General features: G+C 40.9%; 1 protein-coding gene across 1 annotated transcript in view; it reads left to right on the top strand.

Moving 5' to 3' along the window:
* Window positions 1-17,758, top strand: part of NCEH1 (neutral cholesterol ester hydrolase 1) — a 64,253-nt gene extending 46,495 nt beyond the window's left edge. The window contains exons 3-5 of the mRNA XM_060100042.1: window positions 768-837; window positions 14,265-14,436; window positions 16,358-17,758. Of these exons, the coding sequence (XP_059956025.1) occupies window positions 768-837; window positions 14,265-14,436; window positions 16,358-16,975 (860 nt within the window). The 3' untranslated portion in view covers window positions 16,976-17,758. The remainder of the gene's footprint in view (window positions 1-767; window positions 838-14,264; window positions 14,437-16,357) is intronic.
* The last annotated feature ends 2,628 nt before the right edge of the window (window positions 17,759-20,386 follow it).

Genomic DNA, 20,386 nt, shown 5'->3' with positions numbered 1-20,386 from the left:
CACATAATTTTGACTGATCACTTCTGCCAGAGGAAGAGCTGGAAGTAGGTATGCAGGTGTTTATGTAGTTATTGAACTTCTGGTTCTTAGACTGCCTTGGAAAACCTATAAATAAGGTAGTGTTTGGCTTTCTGTTGACGCAATTCAGCTCTTAATATATTATAAAAACATTAATATATTAAAAGAACAGCCTAAGGGATTAAATTTTTACATATTAAAATTGCTTCTGTCACTACAAACCTTTGGATTCTCTTTCTAAGAAATGCTAAGACTTCCTAAAATTCTATTTGTTCTGTGTTGGTTTAAACAGAATACCATATTCTTCAGATTGGTGACTTTTCTGAATCACAGCAAATGATGGTGTTAAGAGAAAGAGTTTTTGGTTCTAAGGAGGAAACTGCTTATTTTCTGTGATTTCTGGAAAGGCATACATTTGAAGAACTACAAAATCAGAATGAATCTGTTGCACTTCATATAGTCCATTATGAAATAAATTTTTGGTTAGTTAAAAACACATTCAAAGGTAATCTAATATGGATTTCCTGTTATTTTATAGTAATTGCATTTTATGAGAAACCAGATTAATTTTTTACATTTGTACATGTAACTCTGTTAATGAGGTATATGTTCATATTTACTTTTTATTGTTTTTATTATTAATAACTTAAGTCCAAGTCTAAAAACAATCCATAGTTAGCAGAATTTAAGAATGGACAGTATTAAATAAACTGCTTTATAGTGAGTATTTGCTCCTTTGTCTCTTTCAGAAATCAGGTATTATGATGAACTGTGTAAAGCAATGGCTGAGGAATTGAATGCTGTCATTGTCTCCATTGAGTAAGTAATAATAGTCATAGAAAAACATTTAAGAAGGAATCCTAGGTAACCATCTAGTTATTTTATTTTACAAGTGCTAGATTGTAAAATGAAAGTCCAGAGAGGTGAAGTGATTTTCCCAAAGTCACAGAAAATGATTTCTGATGTAACTTAGAATTTCTTGAACTAGCTTTATAATGCCTCAAACTATCTTTTTATTTTAGTTTTGGAACCTTCTGGAAATGGAATTAGCTTAAAATGAGAGAAATATAAAATCAGTTATTTATAGTATATAGTTTGATTACTGCCTTTTTTTTTTTTACTTTAGTATAGCTCTGTATTATTAGACTATTGACGTGTAAGAAAGCCATGCAATGCCTTTCAAGAGGAATTAAAGTATAGCTAACTAACTTTAATAAGTTATAGTTGAGGGCTTCCCTGGTGGCACAGTGGTTGAGAGCCTGCCTGCCAGTGCAGGGGACACGGGTCCGTGCCCCGGTCCGGGAAGATCCCACATGCCGCAGAGCGGCTGGGCCCGTGAGCCATGGCCACTGAGCCTGCGCGTCCGGAGCCTGTGCTCTGCAATGGGAGAGGCCACAACAGTGAGAGGCCCGCGTACCGCAAAAAAAAAAAAAAAAAAGTTATAGTTGAATCATTAACCTTGTGAACTGCAAGGTCAGACAGTGCTCATGGAATTTCAGGAGAAGAACCCTAAAGGGAAAGATTATTTTGTTATGCTGTTATGTGGAAATAAACTATGATAAGAGAGAAGGGATTTTTTCCATCAGGTTTTTTCTTAGACAGCCAAGTAAAAGCATATTCTAAAAATTACCACTATAAATTTCAACTAATGTTGAAGTTAAAAAAAATTCCTGTATAGTGTGACTGTTTTCTGTGTTAATTCTCTCACTTTACCTTCACAAGTGCCGAGAAAGCAAAGGAAGTTTGGACATACCAGATAATTCCTACTATTCCATCAGATCCACTCATTTAAAATTAAGTGTAAATACAGTTAAGTCCCCTACAGTAAGTCTCAGAACGAACAAGTTCTGTTCTGAGAGCGCATTCCTAAGTCCTATTTGTTCGTAAGTCCAACAAACACAATCGTTATCACTTGGTGCTTCTTAGCAGTGTACCAGCTACTTCACCGCTGCTTTTACACTTGCTTCCGGACACCCTGGGCTTGAAATAAAGACACTGTACTACTGTACTCCAGACAGTACTGTACATGATTACTGCCTTTTTAAATCTAAAAACCAATCAGCATTTTAAGAGAATCTATCCTACACCAAGAGTTGGAGAAGTTATTCTCCTGGAGTTAGGTTCTATAATTCAGACCTTATAAATAATAGTGTGTTCAACCAATCTTAGTTAATGTAGCTATTATTATCATTATTAGTATTAATATTAATATCAGTGTTTTGTTTCTACCAGTTCTATATTAGCTATTTTTCTGGGACACTAAGAAGAAAGTGAATAATAATTATAATGATTACAGTGATGGTAATACAAAAATCATGGTACCTATTCCATGGCAGGCACTGTGCAGGTGCTATGTATATATTGTTTCTCCTCCTTCAGATCTTTGTTCAAGTATCATCCTTTCAGCAAGGCCTTCCTTGACACCCCTAAAATTGCAGTCCACTTTTCTTCTGCTTTATTTTTCTCCAAAATTATCATCAACATCTGACAGACCATATATATAACTTATTATGTATTTATTGTATTGAATATAAATAGACAATGTAAGTTTTATGAAGGCAGAGATTTTAGGGATTTTTGTTTGTTTTGTTCATTGCTGATCATTAGTGTCTGGAAACGTCCCTGGCAGATACTGGAAATTTATGATATTGTGATTTGTAAGAAATATATATTTGGTCATTCAGATGACCAAAGTGTATTTTTCATATGTACTTGGTCTTCGTCCAAAGTTCCTGGCTCACAGCTCCCCAAATCCTTCAGATTTCCTAAGTGTTCAGAGAGTTAAAGGAGTCTTTTGTGGGACTTCCCTGGTAGTCCAGTGGTTAAGACTTCACCCTTCCACTGCAGGGAGCAAGGGTTCCATCCCTGGTCAGGTAACTGTCCCACCCCTGCCCACCTTGCATGGCCAAAAAAAAAAAGGTGTCTTTTGTTATGTGAATGAGGTGACTTTTGGAAGCACCTAAGGATGGGGGCTGGTTGCCAGGAGAACCAACCATGTGATTAGAGGGTTGGGACTTTCCCACCCCGCTGGCCTCTGGGGAGGGGAGATGGGCTGGAGGTTTTATCAATCACCAATGGCCAATGATTTAATCAATCATAACTAGGTAACGAAGCCTCCATAAAAACCCAAAGGACAGAGTTCAGAAAGCTTCCAGTTGGTGAACACACATAGATTTGGGGAGAGTAGTGCACCTCCAGAAGGCAAGGAAGCTCTGCACCCCTTCCCACCTACCCTGACTTTCGCATCTTTCCATCTGGCTGTTCCTGAGTTGTATTCTTTTTATAATAAATCAGTAATCTAGTAAGTAAAATATTTCTCTGAATTCTTTGAGCCACTCTAGCAAATTAATTGAACCAGAGGAGGAGGTTGTGGGAACCTCTGATTTATAGCCAGGTGTTCAGAAGTACAGTAACAACCATTGGCATCCTGAGTTGGAGGGGATTGTTGGAACCTCCAGTCTATAGCTTGGGGAAAAGCATAGGTGACAACCTGGGTTTGCGTCTGGTGTCTGAGGTTGGGGGTGATCCTACAGTTTTGCAGGACTGAACCCTTAATCTGTGGAATCTGCTGCTATCTCCATGTAGATATTGTCAGAATTGAGTTGAACTGTAGGACACCCAGCTGGTGTCCAGAGCATTGCTTGTTGGAGGTGCGGGGCAACTCCCCCATCACATACACATGTTGAAAATAAGTCACAGAACACCAAAAGAGCATTTAATACGTATTTATGGAATGAATGAATAAAGAGTCTTGCTTAACTTTCGTATAAGTCATCCAAAGTAAGTATTTTGATATTTTCCTCGTAGATGAGGAAATGGAGGTCCAAAAAGTTAAGTAACCTGCAAGAGGTCACATAGCTACTTAGTCACATATGTGGAGTGGGGAATTGAGCCAGGTGGAATCACTCCCCAGGCTCCTATGCTTCTTTGACCCAGTATCAAACTAATACTGAAGGAAGCTGATGATGCTGAGTGACAGGGTTATGGCAACATCAGCCACTTTCCATGCCCTGAGCTTATGTAGCTCTCCCCTTCCCTCTGCCTCTCTCTGCCAGCTGCACTCCCATTCATAACTCATCTCCTTCTTGCCCCTACTCCAGATCGCAGACCTAAGAGAATCCTTGCTTCTCCAGTTCCTTGGAAGGGTTGGTCTCCTAAGTCATTTAGGCAGCTCTGACCCTGTGAATGGGAGCCTTAGAATCAGAGTGATGCTGTGGCTTCCTCCTCTGCAAATGTGGCACTGGACAACTCTGGACAGCTCCCCGGCCTCCCTGGATCCTCAGCTGGGCCTCCCAGATCACTCAAGGGCCCTTGATGCAGTTTTATAATGCAGGAACCTTCAAGTAAACGATTGTATCATCTGGCCTGGGTAGCTGGCCAGAGAAAGGCAGGGCTGTTTAAGCAGCTGAACCCCATTATGGAGCAAGGCCCTGCAGCTTGGTGCTGGTGAGCTGGCCTCAGGGCCTCTTCAGTGGTTTCCTGTGTAGCTCCAGCTCCTCAAAGGCCTGAGGAAAGGAGAGAAGGTGGACTTGTTTTACTGGGTACCTTAAGGATTCTCCACACAAGCCTTATCCTCCAGGGCTAATGTAAGCAACTGGCAACATGCCTAAGCTCTTCCTACATGCCCTTCTCCACCTGTTAGCATCTGTCTCCAGTGAAACAGGTGTTCTTTTAAGTCTGTGCTTATCATAAAACAAAGAAGGATGGATACGGTGTTTTTTTTTTAATAAATTTATTTATTTTTGGCTGCATTGGGTCTTCGTTGTGGCACGCGGGCTTTTCGTTGTGGTGGCTTCTCTTGTTGCGGAGCATGGGCTCTAGGCGCGTGGGCTTCAGTAGTTGTGGCTCGTGGGCTCTAGAGCGTAGGCTCAGTAGTTGTGGCACGGGCTTAGTTGCTCTGCAGCATGTAGGATCTTCCCGGACCAGGGCTTGAACCTGTGTCCCCTGCATTGGCAGGCGGATTCTTAACCACTGCTCCACTGGATAGGGTGTTTTTAAGAAGATTTTTTTTAAAAAAGAACTAAAATATAGAAGTGCCCTGCTTTCATCTTCACCTTCCACTGTGCCAAATCTATTCAATGTAGCATCCGGTTTATCAGCAGATAAACATCACAGCAGTGGGCAAGTACCATTACTCAAGGCTGTGTAATCGCAGGCAAGTCACTTAACCTCACCTGAAAAATGGGGTTAGGAATCTTTCCTGTGTATGTAGAACGTGAGCTACTGGGAACAAGAATCGTGTCCTCTTTCCTTTGGGCCCACCGCACCCAGTACATGGCTTAAATATGTATGCTAATAAGTAGATACACTTTGAGTTGGGTTAATGATTTCAGAGAGTTGTTATGAGAATCAGTTTGGACATTTGAGGTAATTAAAGGGCTTCTGATACTCTACATCACTAGACAAGTCTGAAAAGTTAGTGCTCTAGCCCATAGGACAGAAAGGTCCAACTTAACTAATTTATTTGTCAATGTGTTTGGAACTCACAGCACTTTTCTTTGCAGAAATAATGAGCTAAGGTGATTAGGATCCATCCAGGTGAGCCAACCCACAAAGAGCCACATAACCTATGCTCTAGTTGAGGTATAGCCAACATCATATGATCGTGATGTTTCTCTTGGAAAGTATGTTCAGAGGTCTAACATGGGACCATATTTCTTCTCACTGCTCACCTCTTTCTTTTATTCCATAAACACCTATTGAATTCCAGTTATGTGCCAGCTACTTTGTTAAATTCTGGTGGCATAACAGTGTGAGTAAGACAGGCATAATTTCTGTCCTCATGGAGTTTACAATCTAGATGAGAAATCAAACCTTGAACAAGTAATATTAAATGTGATAAGTGATGTAAAGTAGTAATGGAGGCGTCAAGTAGGTAAGATCTTACCTAGTTTGAAGGGTTTGAATCGAGCTCCTAGGGATGAGCAGAGCCTAGTTAGACAGAATGAATTGGTCATGGAAGTCCAAAGTGTTGTAATGAGAGGGCTTGGGAGGACGGGAGGAGGCAGAGAACATTAAGGGAATGAAATATGAGAGAAGACAGATGAGGGGACTTATGCTTCTGGCAATGACTAAGGAAAATAAGAAATAAGGGTGGATGATCCTGAGAGCCTTCAGAAGGATGATGGACTCTTGGTTCTCTTGGAATTCCTTCTCCTAGCAGGGAGGTGGTCTGGAGACAGCTGCTCCTTATCCTTGAGGCCAACAGGAGTGGGTAGTGGTGTCATGGCTTTACTTCATGTAGGGAGTGGCCTTGTTGAAGGTTAGATATAATCTGAGGAAGCTGTTAGGCAAGGGTTGGGGGCAGCCCTGGTGATGGAATCACTTCACATGAAGCAACACCAGGAGCTTCTGAGTTTACATCACTGCTATTGGCTCAGGATTCTGGGAACAGATCCAACAACTGAGGTAGACAAAGATCTCAAGGTATAAAAATAGGCCATGACTTCTATTTAGTAGCTTCTACAACACTATGCTATTTTTACACATAATTGCACAGTAAGTATTTGTGAAATAAATGGAAGAGTTCATCTTATCATACCCAAGATACATGGATGTATCCTCATTTACATAATCTGGGAAGGAAGTTTATATTCATAAGCTTATTTTCATAAACTTCATTGCAGTTTAACTATAATATGGTACCTTTTTACCTGTAGTTTATATAATAAAACACAATACTAGAACCATAAGACATCAGGAAAAAGGAAGATTTAACTTTTCTTCTTTTTTTAAAATTAATTAATTTATTTTGATTTTTTTGTCTGTGTCGGGTCTTAGTTGCAGCATGCCAGATCTTCGTTGAGGCATGAGGGATCTTTTGTTGCAGTGTGAGGGCTCTTCGTTGTGGCGCGCAGGTTTTCTCTTCTCTGGTTGTGGCATGTGGGCTCCAGAACGTGTGGGCTCTGTAGTTTGCCGCCCGTGGCCTCTCTAGTTGAGGCCTGTGGGCAAAGTAGTTGCGACGTGCAGGCTTAGTTGCCCTGCAGCATGTGGGATCTTAATTCCCCAACCAGGGATCAAACCCACGTCCCCCTCATTGGAAGGCTGATTCTTTACCACTGGACCACCAGGGAAGTCCCTAATTTCTTTCTTTCTTTTTTTTTTTTTGCAGTACACGGGCCTCTCACTGTTGTGGCCTCTCCCGTTGAGGAGCACAGGCTCCGGATGCGCAGGCTCAGCAGCCATGGTTCACGGGCCCAGCCGCTCCGCGGCATGTGGGATCTTCCCAGACCGGGGCACGAACCCGTGTCCCCTGCATCGGCAGGCGGACTCTCAACCACTGCGCCACCAGGGAAGCCCTTTTTTTTTTTTTTTTAAACTTATTTTATTTATTTATTTTTGGCTGTGTTGGGTCTTCGTTGCTGCGCGCTGGCTTTCTCTAGTTGAGGCGAGCGGGGACTACTCTTTGTTGCAGTGCTCAGGCTTCTCATTGCGGTGGCTTCTCTTGTTTTGGAGCACGGGCTCTAGGTGCGCGGGATTCAGTAGTTGTGTCACATGGGCTCAGTAGTTGTGGCTCGCGGGCTCTAGAGTGCAGGTTCAGTAGCTGTGGCGCACGGGCTTAGTTGCTCCGTGGCATGTGGGATCTTCCCGAAGCAGGGCTTGAACCCATGTCCTCTGCATTAGCAGGCGGATTCTTCACCACTGTGCCAGCAGGGAAGCCCCCTAATTTCTTTTTTTTAAAGATAAAATGCTAATGTACAGCATGGGGAATATAGTTAGTAATATTGTAATAACTATGTATGGTGACAAATGGTAACGACTTATTGTGGCGATCATATCATAATGTAACATAATGCCACAGATCATGGCACTATGTTGTGCCCCTGAAACTAATATAATATTGTATGGCAATTATACTTCAATTACAAAAAGATGAAATGTGAGATAATAACAAAGTAGGCATGTCAGATATTATTAAATTCTACAAGGCATTTACATTGCTTTTTTTGGTTGTCAGAAACGGTTTCAAGTTGTGTTTTGCTTTTAACTAAGTCTGTACGACACTAAAACTCTCTGTTTCGTGTCAGTGGAGACCTGTTCCCATCCACCAAATATCAGGCGGCACTATTCACAGAGAACTTAAAACTTGACAGAGCTGTAAAGAAGAACGTTGCTCACGTAGGCAGAATAGAAGCTGGACCACGTATCTTAGTCTGCTGCTAACAGAATTATAAGCAATGGGACTTTTATGACTGTCCTGCTCATCCATAAAATTAGATGAGTACAAGCTAACAAAATCACAGAGCTTCTAGAGGCACAATACAACACACATCTCGATAAATAGTTGTTCAGACAAGATACTCTGAAAGACACAAGCCACAGTGACCTAGCTGTGGCTCTCCCTCTGCTCCTTTTCCCGCTCTTCTTCCCAGACCTGCATGCAGAAATCCTCATGCCTCACCCCCACCTGGGCAGCCCTGGGAGATGGGCAGACTGAATTCCTCAGGGTTCCCCTCCAAGAAAGGGAAGATTTGTCCAAAACTTTCCTTTCACTCAGTCCAGGCTACCTTATTAGCAAACCCAAAGGCCAGTGTTACAAATAATTTATTAATGCTACAGAAAGACAATATTGAGGCTTCTTTTAAGAAGTAGGTTGTTTTAGTTCCTTCACTATCATTAACTAATGAATCTCCTTTTTAGACATATTAAGCTAATGTCTTCTTGGCTCTGTTTTCTACTAACATTAAAAAAAAATCCACTGGGGCTTCCCTGGTGGCGCAGTGGTTGGGAGTCCACCTGCCGATGCAGGGGACACGGGTTCGAGCCCTGGTCTGGGGAGGTCCCTCATGCCGCGGAGCGGCTGGGCCCGTGAGCCGTAGCCGCTGGGCCTGCACGTCCAGAGCCTGTGCTCTGCAACGGGAGAGGCCACGACAGTGAGAGGCCCACGTATGGCAAAAAAAAAAAAAAAAAAAAAAAAAAAAAAAATCCACTGGTTTCTCTCTTGTGGTTTAGGTCTTTTAGAATCTGGGGGGAGGGGGGCTTGGAGCTGTACAGAAAGCCTGTGCTGAACACTGCAGCGAGGTTGGGAAACCTAGTTCCACCCACACCTGAGCCCAGAGCTCTGTTTAGCTTCTGAAATCACACAGAGAAAGGAGGTCCGAGGGACTTGGCCCCAAGCCTGCTTGGGCTTCTGTAGCCACCTGAGGGAATGTTTGGCTCTCTATTCCCCCATGAGGTTAAAGGCGAAGTTTATATCTGAATTGGGGAGGGGAGGCCTGGGGAGCTCCCTGCCGTATCCATAGAGACGTCTCAGGAAGTCTAAACTCGTAAACAGCGTCAGAGCATCATATCATTTAAACGGATCACAATTCTAGGTTCAATCACTCCTAGGATTTGGGTGACACATCCTGACATCTGTCAGTTCTTTTGAATGTACTTATTATCCAATCAGCCAAGCCTTTGTTAAGCTCGGCTCTGCCTTGCTGAATGACTGGTAGTCAAAGCTATCTCGAGAGCCAATTTTCAGAGTAGAAACAGAAAGGAAGACCCTTCCTCAATCTTTATGCACAAACCTCATTGCACAAATGGAAAGAGAAACAGTTATCCATTCACAGTCTTTCCACTTTTATGTAATTTTATTATATATTCTTTTAATGGAAAGGAAGCTTCTACCTATTAGAGGAATAAATAGATTCTTCCCCTGGAGTTGTCCCCCTCAAATAACACAATATGACTGTAATTGTTGATTTGTTTCAAATAACCCCTACTGACATGGGTTCTTTAAGACTGAGGAGAATGTTAACCTTTTTATGTTCTCAAGATGAATCTTCTGAGCTCTTCTCGGGAGACAGTGAAAAAGGAAAAGAAAAAATAAAAGGGGGCCAAAATGGAATGTGATTTTATCTTACTCCTGAATCAAATAGGAGTATAATTTCATTCTGGAATATCACATGTACCTTTCACCTAACTGGCACTACATGAAGAGAACTCAGTGTCCTTGCCCGCTGCAGAAGACTGTCTCAGTGTTTCCAGGCTAGGTTATTTTGAGGGAGAATGCACTTTACAGCACTCTTAGAACACTAGTATTATTCAGGGCTTCCACATCCATAGTCTTGGAAGCAACTCATTTCCCTTCAACTCTGGGCTTGTGTATCTGCCTTTGACTTAAGGAAGAATTTGTCAGTCTTTCTGAGCATTGTTCCATCTCCCTGGTCACTAACAAAGTAGGTAATAAAGTAATAGATTGTAGAAATGGTGCTGCTTATTTCAGGTGGGTATACATTGAACTCTAGTACGTAGCTGTGACTTTCCGTCTCCTCCTCGAGGAAGTTGACATGTCTGTTATGACCTATTGTAAGAGAGACTTTGAGGGCTTCAAGAAAGGAGAGTTAACTTTTGTCTGGGCTCTTAGAAGATTTCATGGAGGAAGTGGCATTTGAGATGAGACTTAAAGAATGGCAACATTTGATGAGGAATTTCTGGGGGAAGGGCATAGGGGATGGAGAGAAGGACCAATGCATTGGGAACAGGAACAGGGAGTTGTGTTCGGAGGAGAGTGACAGTATGGTTGGATTCAGTAATATTTCTAAACCCTGGCTGCACATTAGAATCACTTGGGGGAATTTTTCTTCTAATATAGATATGCTGGGCCCCACCTCAAATCAAATAAATTGGAATGTTTTGTAGAGGAGCTCAAACCTCAGTGTTTTTTTATAAAGTTCCCAAGATTATCCTAAGGTGCATATAGAGTTGAGAAACTGAGCTATGCAGAGCATACAGGCAGTCCTTGGAGATGTGCCCGAAGAGTAGGTGGGTTAGGAACAATTTCTTTTTTTTAATGTTTTTTAAAGGCATATAGCTTATTACTTTTCCCACCATAATAGTATGTAATAAAATATGACATATTTTATATGTAAAAAGTGTAAAATAAATCTCTAAACTTTTGTTTGGGACAAACAAAAATATCTTATTAAAGATGTACCATGTGCCAGGTACTCTGCCAGGTGGTTTGTTTTGAGAATATCGCAAAAACACTGAAATCATGAGAGAAGTTCTGGGATGTCAGAAATCTACAGTTTTGAGAACTTACTGCTTTGGTGAGGTAATGAGAACACACACACATACATTTAAAGGCTGTGGGTTTGGAAGAATGAGAATATTTTAAAAGGGGGAGGCATTTGGGTTTTGAAGTCAGTTGTGAATTCAGATCACAGCTTTGCCACTTACTAGCTGTTGTAGACTAGTTATGCATCCCCCTTGAGCCTCATGTTCTCATCCTTAAACCCACAGGTTTGCTCTGAGATTTGAGTGAAACATCTGTAGAGTACCTGGTGAGGTACCTCACCTAGCAGGAAAAAGATAATTTTTATGGAGTGTACATATTTATTAAATTGAGTAAACCTCATTCCTGAATTTACACCAAATTTTGTTCTTGTAGTGGGAGGCACGTGCAGTAATAGGTAGGTAGAAGCTGACACTGCAGAGTCATGTATCCTGCACTGAGTTGGGCAAATTGAGACTGTATGTGCCACAAATTCATCAGGTGCTTTCACTCAAGATCTGCAATTTAAAAAAAAAGGCGGAATCCTCTTTCAGTACTTTGCAGGGACACAGCCTTGAACAAAAGCAGCAGATAAATGTATTTATGCATGCTTTCTTTGACTACACCACTCATAAATCTCCTCCTGACTCTCAGTTTTCTGTGTCTATAATGATATTACAGAATTTTCGTGATACTTCTCTGGTCAATTTCAAGCTACTTTGAAGGCTCATCTTAAAAATATCTAGGGCTTCCCTGGTGGCGCAGTGGTTGAGAGTCCGCCTGCCGATGCAGGGGACACGGGTTTGTGCCCCGGTCTGGGAAGATCCCACATGCCGCGGAGCGGCTGGGCCCGTGAGCCATGGCCACTGAGCCTGCGTGTCCGGAGCCTGTGCTCCGCAACGGGAAAGGCCACAACAGTGAGAGGCCCGCGTGCCGCCAAAAAAAAAAAAAAAAAAAAATCTAGTTTCACTACGTCCTTCAGTCCATGAAAATAGTATCCCTTCTTAATGTATAAAACTAGAGAATGTTTCCAGAATGAACAAAGATAAGGGGAGGAGGGCTTAGGAGATACATCTTCAAGGGCACCAGGAGGACTAGGATGTTTGCTCTGTTATCTGAGCCAGTTATTAATCAACTCATAAGATTTCAAGCAGTAGCATATGTTTTAGATTACCAGTTCCTCTTAATTCAAACTCATTAAGACCTTTTGTGAAACAACATCTGAAAATTTGATTCACGTATGTGTTCTAGCAAAATATGTTCTGACCTCTTGGGCCACTAGGAAGATAAGTCTAGCATGCTATCTGGAATCTTCCTGAGACAAAATAGCCTTTATTTTCACACCTTGAGTCATGAAGTGCATTTGTTCTTATTTCATTGAAAGAATTAAAGAATTCAGCTTGGTAATATTGAAAGTAACAAATTGAGACCTCATCCCAGAACTGAGGTTAAATAGAATCATATGACTCCACCTATTGGACAAAATGGTGTACTCCTACTCCTTTTACCCATTATTAATGAATGAAATAAAGTAGCAGCAGCTTCACTAAGACATTGTGAAAGTCAGCTGGAGAAAAAATATTTCAGATGATTACTTGATCATCACAGATGGAAAAAAAAAGAAATTAGAAAACTTATTTTATCTATTATAGGGCAACCACTAAGGGAATTTCTTATTGCACTTTGTGTTTTAAAAATGTAGTAATTCCTGAAAGAGTAGATCTACATTCACTGCTTATCAAAGTATTTCACAAATATTTGTCGATTTGATCATGTCTGCACAGAATGTCAAGATTTTTTCTTTTTTTTTTTTTTTTTTTTTTTTCTTTTTGCGGTACGCGGGCCTCTCACTGTTGTGGCCTCTCCCGCTGCGGAGCACAGGCTCCGGACGCGCAGGCCCAGCGGCCACGGCTCACGGGCCCAGCCGCTCCGCGGCATATGGGATCCTCCCAGACCGGGGCACGAACCCGCATCCCCTGCATCGGCAGGCGGACTCTCAACCACTGCGCCACCAGGGAGGCCCAAGATTTTTTCTTTTTTGGCTGCACTGTGCAGCTTTTGGGATCTTAGTTCCCCAACCAGGGATCGAACCCGTGCCCCCTGCATTGGAAGCATGGCGTCCTAACCACCGGACCGCCAGGGAATTCCCAGAATGTGAAGATATTTAATTAACTCTCTGGAATTTAGATGGGGGAAGTGAATGACCTTATATAGAGTAGTAGAGAAAAAACTAGTTTCTGAGAATAAATATGCTTATTACAAATTGGAAATCAAAAGACTTGAGTATTAGCTGACTACTATTAGGTTTTAATTAATTAGTTCCTATCCTACCTTGTTTTGATTTGTGTTTGGTTTATTTTACAAATCAAGTAGTTTTTCTATGCCTCAGTTTCTTTACTTGCAAAATGAAGGTACGTTAATACTCAGAAAAGTTTTACTAGATGCATGATTATGTGCTCAGCACATTGATAGATATACACTGGAAACACATAGTCCCTGATATTGGAGAACACACTCTTAAGAGGAAATACGGAAAGAAATCATGTTACTATGAGGCAATATGAACAATATACCCCAGCACATAGAAGTATCAAGGAATGGTAGCCAGCTGAGCCCCAGAAGCATGTGGAGTTGTAGTCAAGGAGAGCTTCCTGGAGAAGGCAAACCTTCAAGTAAAGTTTAAAGGATAAGTGAGAAATAAGGAGTGTGGAGGCTGAGAGGGCACCTCAAGCCAAGACTACCAATGGATTTGTAAGGTAATATTATGTATAGGTGGGGCATTTGACAATACCAGGGCTCTTTGGGCTCTTAAGGGAATCTGAATCCTACTAAGTGTACAGAGCAGGATCCCAGAGGGATTCTAATCTTGCTAAGTGGGGCGGTAGGAGAAGCCCCAGAAGTGTCCCAGCAGGCCTGCCATGGGCCATCTGGAAACTTGGTTTCCCTTTTGCTGGTTGACAGCTGACATTTTAGTTCCAGCCTTCCAGGGAGCAAATACATTGCTTGGGTTTAATGTCGGGCTGGCATGACCTCTTCAATGGAGTACAGTTTTACTATATTTATCAAGTAAATCATGAAGAATGACAAAATCATGACTTTTTAAAAGTAAGTATTTGAATTGCAAGAAAATGGTTTATTTTTATATTTATTATAATTCCTTACCTGTTTGTTTCTGGCTTCAAAAGAACCAGTTTCCCCTTAACCTTTAAATGGCCTCTAAAGACTTGGTGAAGTTCTTAAATGAATATATCGTTTGTCTTCACAGATACAGGCTAGTTCCAAAGGTTTATTTTCCTGAGCAAATTCATGATGTTATACGTGCCACAAAGTACTTCTTGCAGCCAGAAGTCTTACACAAGTATTCAGTTGACCCAGGCAGAATCGGCGTTTCTGGTGACAGTGCTGGTGGGAATTTGGCAGCTGCCCTGGGCCAACAGGTAACAGAGAGCCCTGAGGGGCTGGTGGAAGGAGAGCATGTGGTAATATTCAACAAACCAACAGATCGTCCACTACGCATGGTAAAGGCCTAACTGGGTGGGCTGGTCACTTGGGGGCCAAGTAATTCAGATGACTGCACTTGGCAAGCTCTCAGAGATCTTTTGAAGTAGGAAGAGGGGTCATTGAAAGAATTGTAATCTCTGAGTCCTTGGAAGGGCCCTGATTACAATTAAGGTGAGTAATGTGAGAGGAGGGCTAACATTTTAGAGGGCTCCCTTACTCCTCAGGGATATGCATGGAAATTAAGTATCTTCTGCTCCTTTTCCATGTTGGACTTACAAGATAATTTTGCTTAAATTCCAATTGCTAAGATTGTTTCCTTAAACTCTGAGCCAAATTTAAAAATTTAAAAGTGTTTCCCAAAGTTTTTTTTTTTTTAATATAAAAGAAAGAGTTAAATCGTTCATCCACTTTAAATGTTACAAAACAAGTTAGTCTGAGCTTTAGCTGGTTAAATTCTTTGAAAACTGTCTAGCTCTAGTAGCATCCCCAATTTTGGGCAGCTGTGTACTCAAAGATAAGTACATTTTCTTCCTTTTCTGGGTTAAACAATTTAAGAATAGCATCTCTGTCTTCTTACCTCCAAATTTCTTTTGGCATTCCCAAATAGCATCTGCCTTTTCATTTGTGGCATGTCCTGATTTCTTCTCTTTTGCTATAAATAAAGAACTTTGTCCTCCGCTTGGCATCGGTGGGTTTGCTATCCACACATCCAAAGCGGTAAGAAGAAAGTCCTGGTACAGTGGGGAGAGCCTCATGGGCTTTAAAACTGGACACAACCAGGATGGAGTCCAGGCCCCGCTGTGAGAGCTGTGGGGCTTTGGCATGTTCTCTCACCTCTCTGAGCCTCAGGAAAATGAGGCTCATGCCATCTGATTGCAGGGCTGTTGCCAGGATTTAGTGATATGAGGTATATACAGTTCTTGGCACACATTAATAATACTATTAACTGATCGTTTCCTCCTGCTTTTACAGAGCAGTTACATCTTTCCTCAGGATGGGTTCTAAAGTGCGGTGTGAAACAAAATTGTATGGCTGATGTTACCTTGAAGGTTGTTTAGCTGCTTGTGAAACAGTGACCTAGTTAGCTGCCTTTTAGATGTTATATAAAAAATATATCATTTTAGTCACTAGAATTACACAATGAGGCAATATATTTGCCTTTTGGGGAGGCCAGGGGGAATGGAGTTCTGCGGGGTGGGGTGATTCATTCACATTCCATCTCAAGTGCACTCTCAGGCACATGCTCATTGTGTAGAATGGAGGGTGCACTGCCAGCACGATTTAAATTCTCACCCTCTCACCAGCCATGCGGACTAGTGGCTCATGAGAGGAGATACCCTGAGGTCCTACTAAAACACTTTGGAGTCCCATCACCTGTTCATTTAGCTTTTCCTACCCATCTACTCTGGAAGAGTCAGACTAGTTTTTTCTCCCTAGTAAGCCTTTGTCTTTTGGGGCCTTTCAGGGAATACAAAACTAAATAAGATTCACCCATTATCCATCTATAATACCCAGCCAGGTGAGTATTATGCCAAAGGATAGATACAAGTAAAGTGTTGATGGGGGTTTAAGGACCTAAGAGATCATGTACCTTTGAAGTGTTCACTCAGAACTATGAGTTGCAAACATCACACCTTTCTCAGTAAATATCCAGCAGCTTGAAGGGTGGTGGTAGTTGTGGCGATGGGGAAGTATTTAGTTTTTAAACTACATTCCTTAATACCATGCCTGGTAGAAATGTAACACTTACACCCCTTTGACTGAGTCAAGGTAAAGCACTGGGCTACTTTAAAAGGTATGGTTTCTGTAAAAGAAGCCACTCAAAATGAAATAATGTGTTCGCTTTTTCTTCTCCAGTTTAATCAAGATGCCAACCTAAAAAACAAGCTCAAAGTGCAAGCTTTAATTTATCCAGTTCTTCAAGCTTTAGATTTTAACACACCCTCTTATCAGCAAAATGTGAACACCCCCATCCTGCCCCGTTACGTCATGGTGAAGTACTGGGTAGACTACTTAAACGGCAATTATGACTTTGTCCAGGCAATGATAGTTAACAATCACACTTCACTTGATGTGGAAGAGGCTGCTGCCCTCAGGGCCCATCTAAACTGGACATCCCTCTTGCCCGCATCCATCACAAAGAACTACAAGCCTGTCATGCAGACCACCGGCAATACCAGGATCGTCCAGGAGATCCCTCAGCTGCTGGATGCCCGCTCAGCCCCACTCATCGCAGACCAGGAAGTCCTGCAGCAACTCCCAAAGACCTATATTCTAACCTGTGAGCATGATGTCCTAAGAGACGATGGAATCATGTATGCAAAGCGTTTGGAGAGCGCAGGTGTGGAGGTGACCCTTGATCACTTTGAGGATGGCTTCCACGGATGCATGATTTTCACCAGCTGGCCTACCAACTTCTCAGTGGGAATTCGGACTAGGAATAGTTACATCAAGTGGCTGGATCAAAACCTGTAAAGGAGTGAAATTTCTAAAAGGCTTGAGCCCCTCTTGATCTCCTGCACCTGCTCTGGAAAGACATTCACTCTTTAGTTGACTAATTTCCCCTCGTTACTTGAGTTATGGAATCTCTATTCCCTGCAGACTTTATGTTAATTTAATTTTAAAAAATGCTTTTGAGTAACATAAGTGCAAAAACATCTGAATCTGGTTCTCTAAGTGAGCCAGTCTCTCTGTTCTGGTTTTAACCAAATTACTACTAACACCCACAGCTGCAGAAAGCAGGGCTAGGAGCTGGAAATAGCTTTGGGTCTTGCCTCGGTCAAGAAGTTCTTTTTAGAAGAAATTCTACCAGCTGCAGATGACCTTCAATGAGTAAAAAGAAAATGTGGGCTCTTCAACTTGCTAGAGTTTACTTTGAGTTAAGAGCAGTGTTAAATGTGTTCACTTCAAGGTCAGTGCTGGCTACCAAGTGCCCTCTGTTCTTTATGGATGGATGGCTTTGTTTCCTGTGGGAATTTTGGCAGAGCTCTTCTAGCAAGGACAAGTTTCTCAAATGACTTTCCTCCTTTAGAGTGTTAATTTTATGTGATAGCTGTCTCTAAGTCCAGTTGGATTATGATAATACTTGAAAGTTACTTTCTACCACTATTATTAGAAAATATGAGGCTGCATGCACTGGATATCTGTACATCGTTAAGTTTTTTGGTTATGCCACCTCCCTGGGGGAGATCTTTTGAGAGCAAATTAATTTAGATTTAGAATAAATTTTCCTTTACAGAACAAGTAAAAACAGACAAATGAACCAACCTATTGTTTTCATAATGAATACTTCTCACGTAAATTACCAAGAGTGGTGTGTATATATTTGGCATAGTCAGAAAAGAAGATACATTTAATATTAAAATCATGAAAAATACCTTTAGAGGGTCTAGTTTATTCTTGAAAACTCAACTTTTTCACTTACATGGCTTTAAAATGGGGCTATTTTGGTATATATAATGTACTGTATTGTTTATTTTTTTAAGTTATTTAATGTTAATATATATAGCTAGACAAGATTTTTCAGAATAAAGTCAGTAATGAATATTAAAAATAATGATTTTTTTAAAAAACTACCTTAGGGTTTAAAAAAAACAACTTTAGAATTATATCCACATGTAATTTTATGGAAAGAGGTAAAATACCTATTAATATTACTATATATAAGGCCTAAATATTTTGATGTTTATATGCATATACAAATCACAATAATTAGAAACTATGACTACACCTAGTAAAGTCATCTAAGTTTATAGTTCAATAGCTTAGACAAGACACACATTTGTCATTTCTGCTCTCTGTGGTCAGAGGAACTACTTCATACTCTTCTGGGTGAGACCCTTCATTATCGCCTTCCAGGTAGGTCTAAAGTTACAATAGACCAGGCTTAATTTCATGTGAAGACTTCACTGCCTGTGGGACATCTTTGGCACAGGAGGAAACTCCAATTCTGATCTGACTTGTGTACCTTCGCCCTCCCTCCTACCACTCTTTGTACTGCTGCAATCTGTGCTACTTTCAGGGACTGCAGAGAGCAGCTACACAGCTAAGTCATGATACAATAAATTTATCAATGGAAAGAAAGTAGAGCCTTTTCGCTCATTTGAAAGATGGGTATTTCCTACTTATGAGGATGAAATAACAAATGAAAATCTACATGTTTATTTTTCATTTATTATTTAAGTCAGGAGCATTTTATGTACAAGACAGAAGTAAATGCAACAGTGAGTATCTGTCTGTGAGCCTGTGTGTGTGTAAAAATAATCATACAAATTAACATGCTAATGGACTCAGGCAAGTCACTTACCGTCTCCGGGCCTGTTTTCCCTCTCCTCTAAAATCAGAGAATTGAATTACTTAATCTATGAGGTGTCTTCCAACTATAAATTCCAACCATTTTGTCAGACTGGAAAATTGTATTGGCCTCTTCTTCAACAGTGTTTTGTGTGTGTGTGTGTGTTTGTTTTTGTAGGTCGTTATTCCATATACACAGACAGGTACATGATCAATTTTTTCCCCTAAAAACATGGGATTTTAGTTCTTACTCTATGACAGCTACCCTCCTCATTTAATACTATTCTTTTTGATGCTATTTGAAGGAACCAATGTTTTGACCTTATTTTGAGGTTACCCACCTCTAGGAAAGCAAAGAAAATATAATACATGCAGAGAATTCCTTAAAATGGCATTTCACCCCCCCCCCAGAATTGTGAGCCAAATCTTGTACTAACTACAGACAATGAATGATTCTAGGTCTGCAAAGGGCTCTCTCAGATGAAAAGAGGGGGTGAAAGAAAAAAGGGGTCAAGCACTGTTTCTGATGAAGCATCTAAGTTTCATTAAAGCTTTTATTGGGAATTCCCTGGTGGCCCAGTGTTTAGGACCCAGCGTTTTCACTGCTGTGGCCTGGGTTCTATCCCTGGTCGGGGAACTAAGATCCCACATGCCGCACAGCATGGCCATAAATAAATAAATAAATAAATAAATAAATAAATAAAGCTTTTATATATGTGAAAGTGACTTGCACTATATCCCACCTCAGACCTTTCTTGAAGGTCTTCCTTGAAATTTTCCTTGGTATAATAATTGGGAATCATGATACACAAAAACCACTAGATACAAGAGAGGCTAAACCAACCAAAAATCTGAGTGCTAAGAATTCCTCTGGGAAGCATGCAGAGTTTATACTGAAGATATTTTGGCTTGGAATCAGTTTATTTTGTTTTAATTTTTGTTCTTATAAAAAATGTTTATGCTCTGCAGATTGATTTTTTTAAAGTGTCATGGCTTTGTTTTGTTTTAAGAAAAAATGGATAGTCATTTTATAATATCGTTGTTGTTTGTGAAATGTGACCATGAATATATGACGAAAAAATCCTGAAGTGCTACAAAATATAGTGAAGTGTAAATTAGTTACTGTTTTATCATTGATTTGTGAAGAAGTTAAGACTGTTGTATATCTTGGTGGATATAATATTTTATGCATGACCTTTTAACCTTTGACTTTTTGCTTATTTCTCACTGCAAAGGGGAAGGCAGATTTTATGAAGGATTTTGGTTGCCAGTCTATTTTGTAAGATGAAAACCCACTGTAGAGGTAGGAAAGTATAAATCTGTTTTGATTCATGTTTGTAAATAAAATGTCTCCATCTGGAAATGTGCCTCTTTCACTTCCCCTCATCTCATTTTCTGGTTCCCCCCTCTCTTTCTCTTGGTATCTTAGATCCCTAGCCACAATTCAGCCCAAATCTTCTGCCCCCTGGAGTCCTCCAGCTGCCTTTCAATTACTGAGAGGTGACTCAGTGGCCTCTCTGATGACATCCATTTCCTGTCTGGATACAGTATGTGCTGCTCGTACTGGAAACCTGCCTTGGACTGGCTAGAATA

Source organism: Mesoplodon densirostris, chromosome 5, assembly GCF_025265405.1.
Source record: "Mesoplodon densirostris isolate mMesDen1 chromosome 5, mMesDen1 primary haplotype, whole genome shotgun sequence".
NCBI lineage: Eukaryota > Metazoa > Chordata > Mammalia > Artiodactyla > Ziphiidae > Mesoplodon > Mesoplodon densirostris.
The sequence above is the reverse complement of the archived record's forward strand: the minus strand, read 5'-3'. Positions and strand labels throughout refer to the sequence as shown.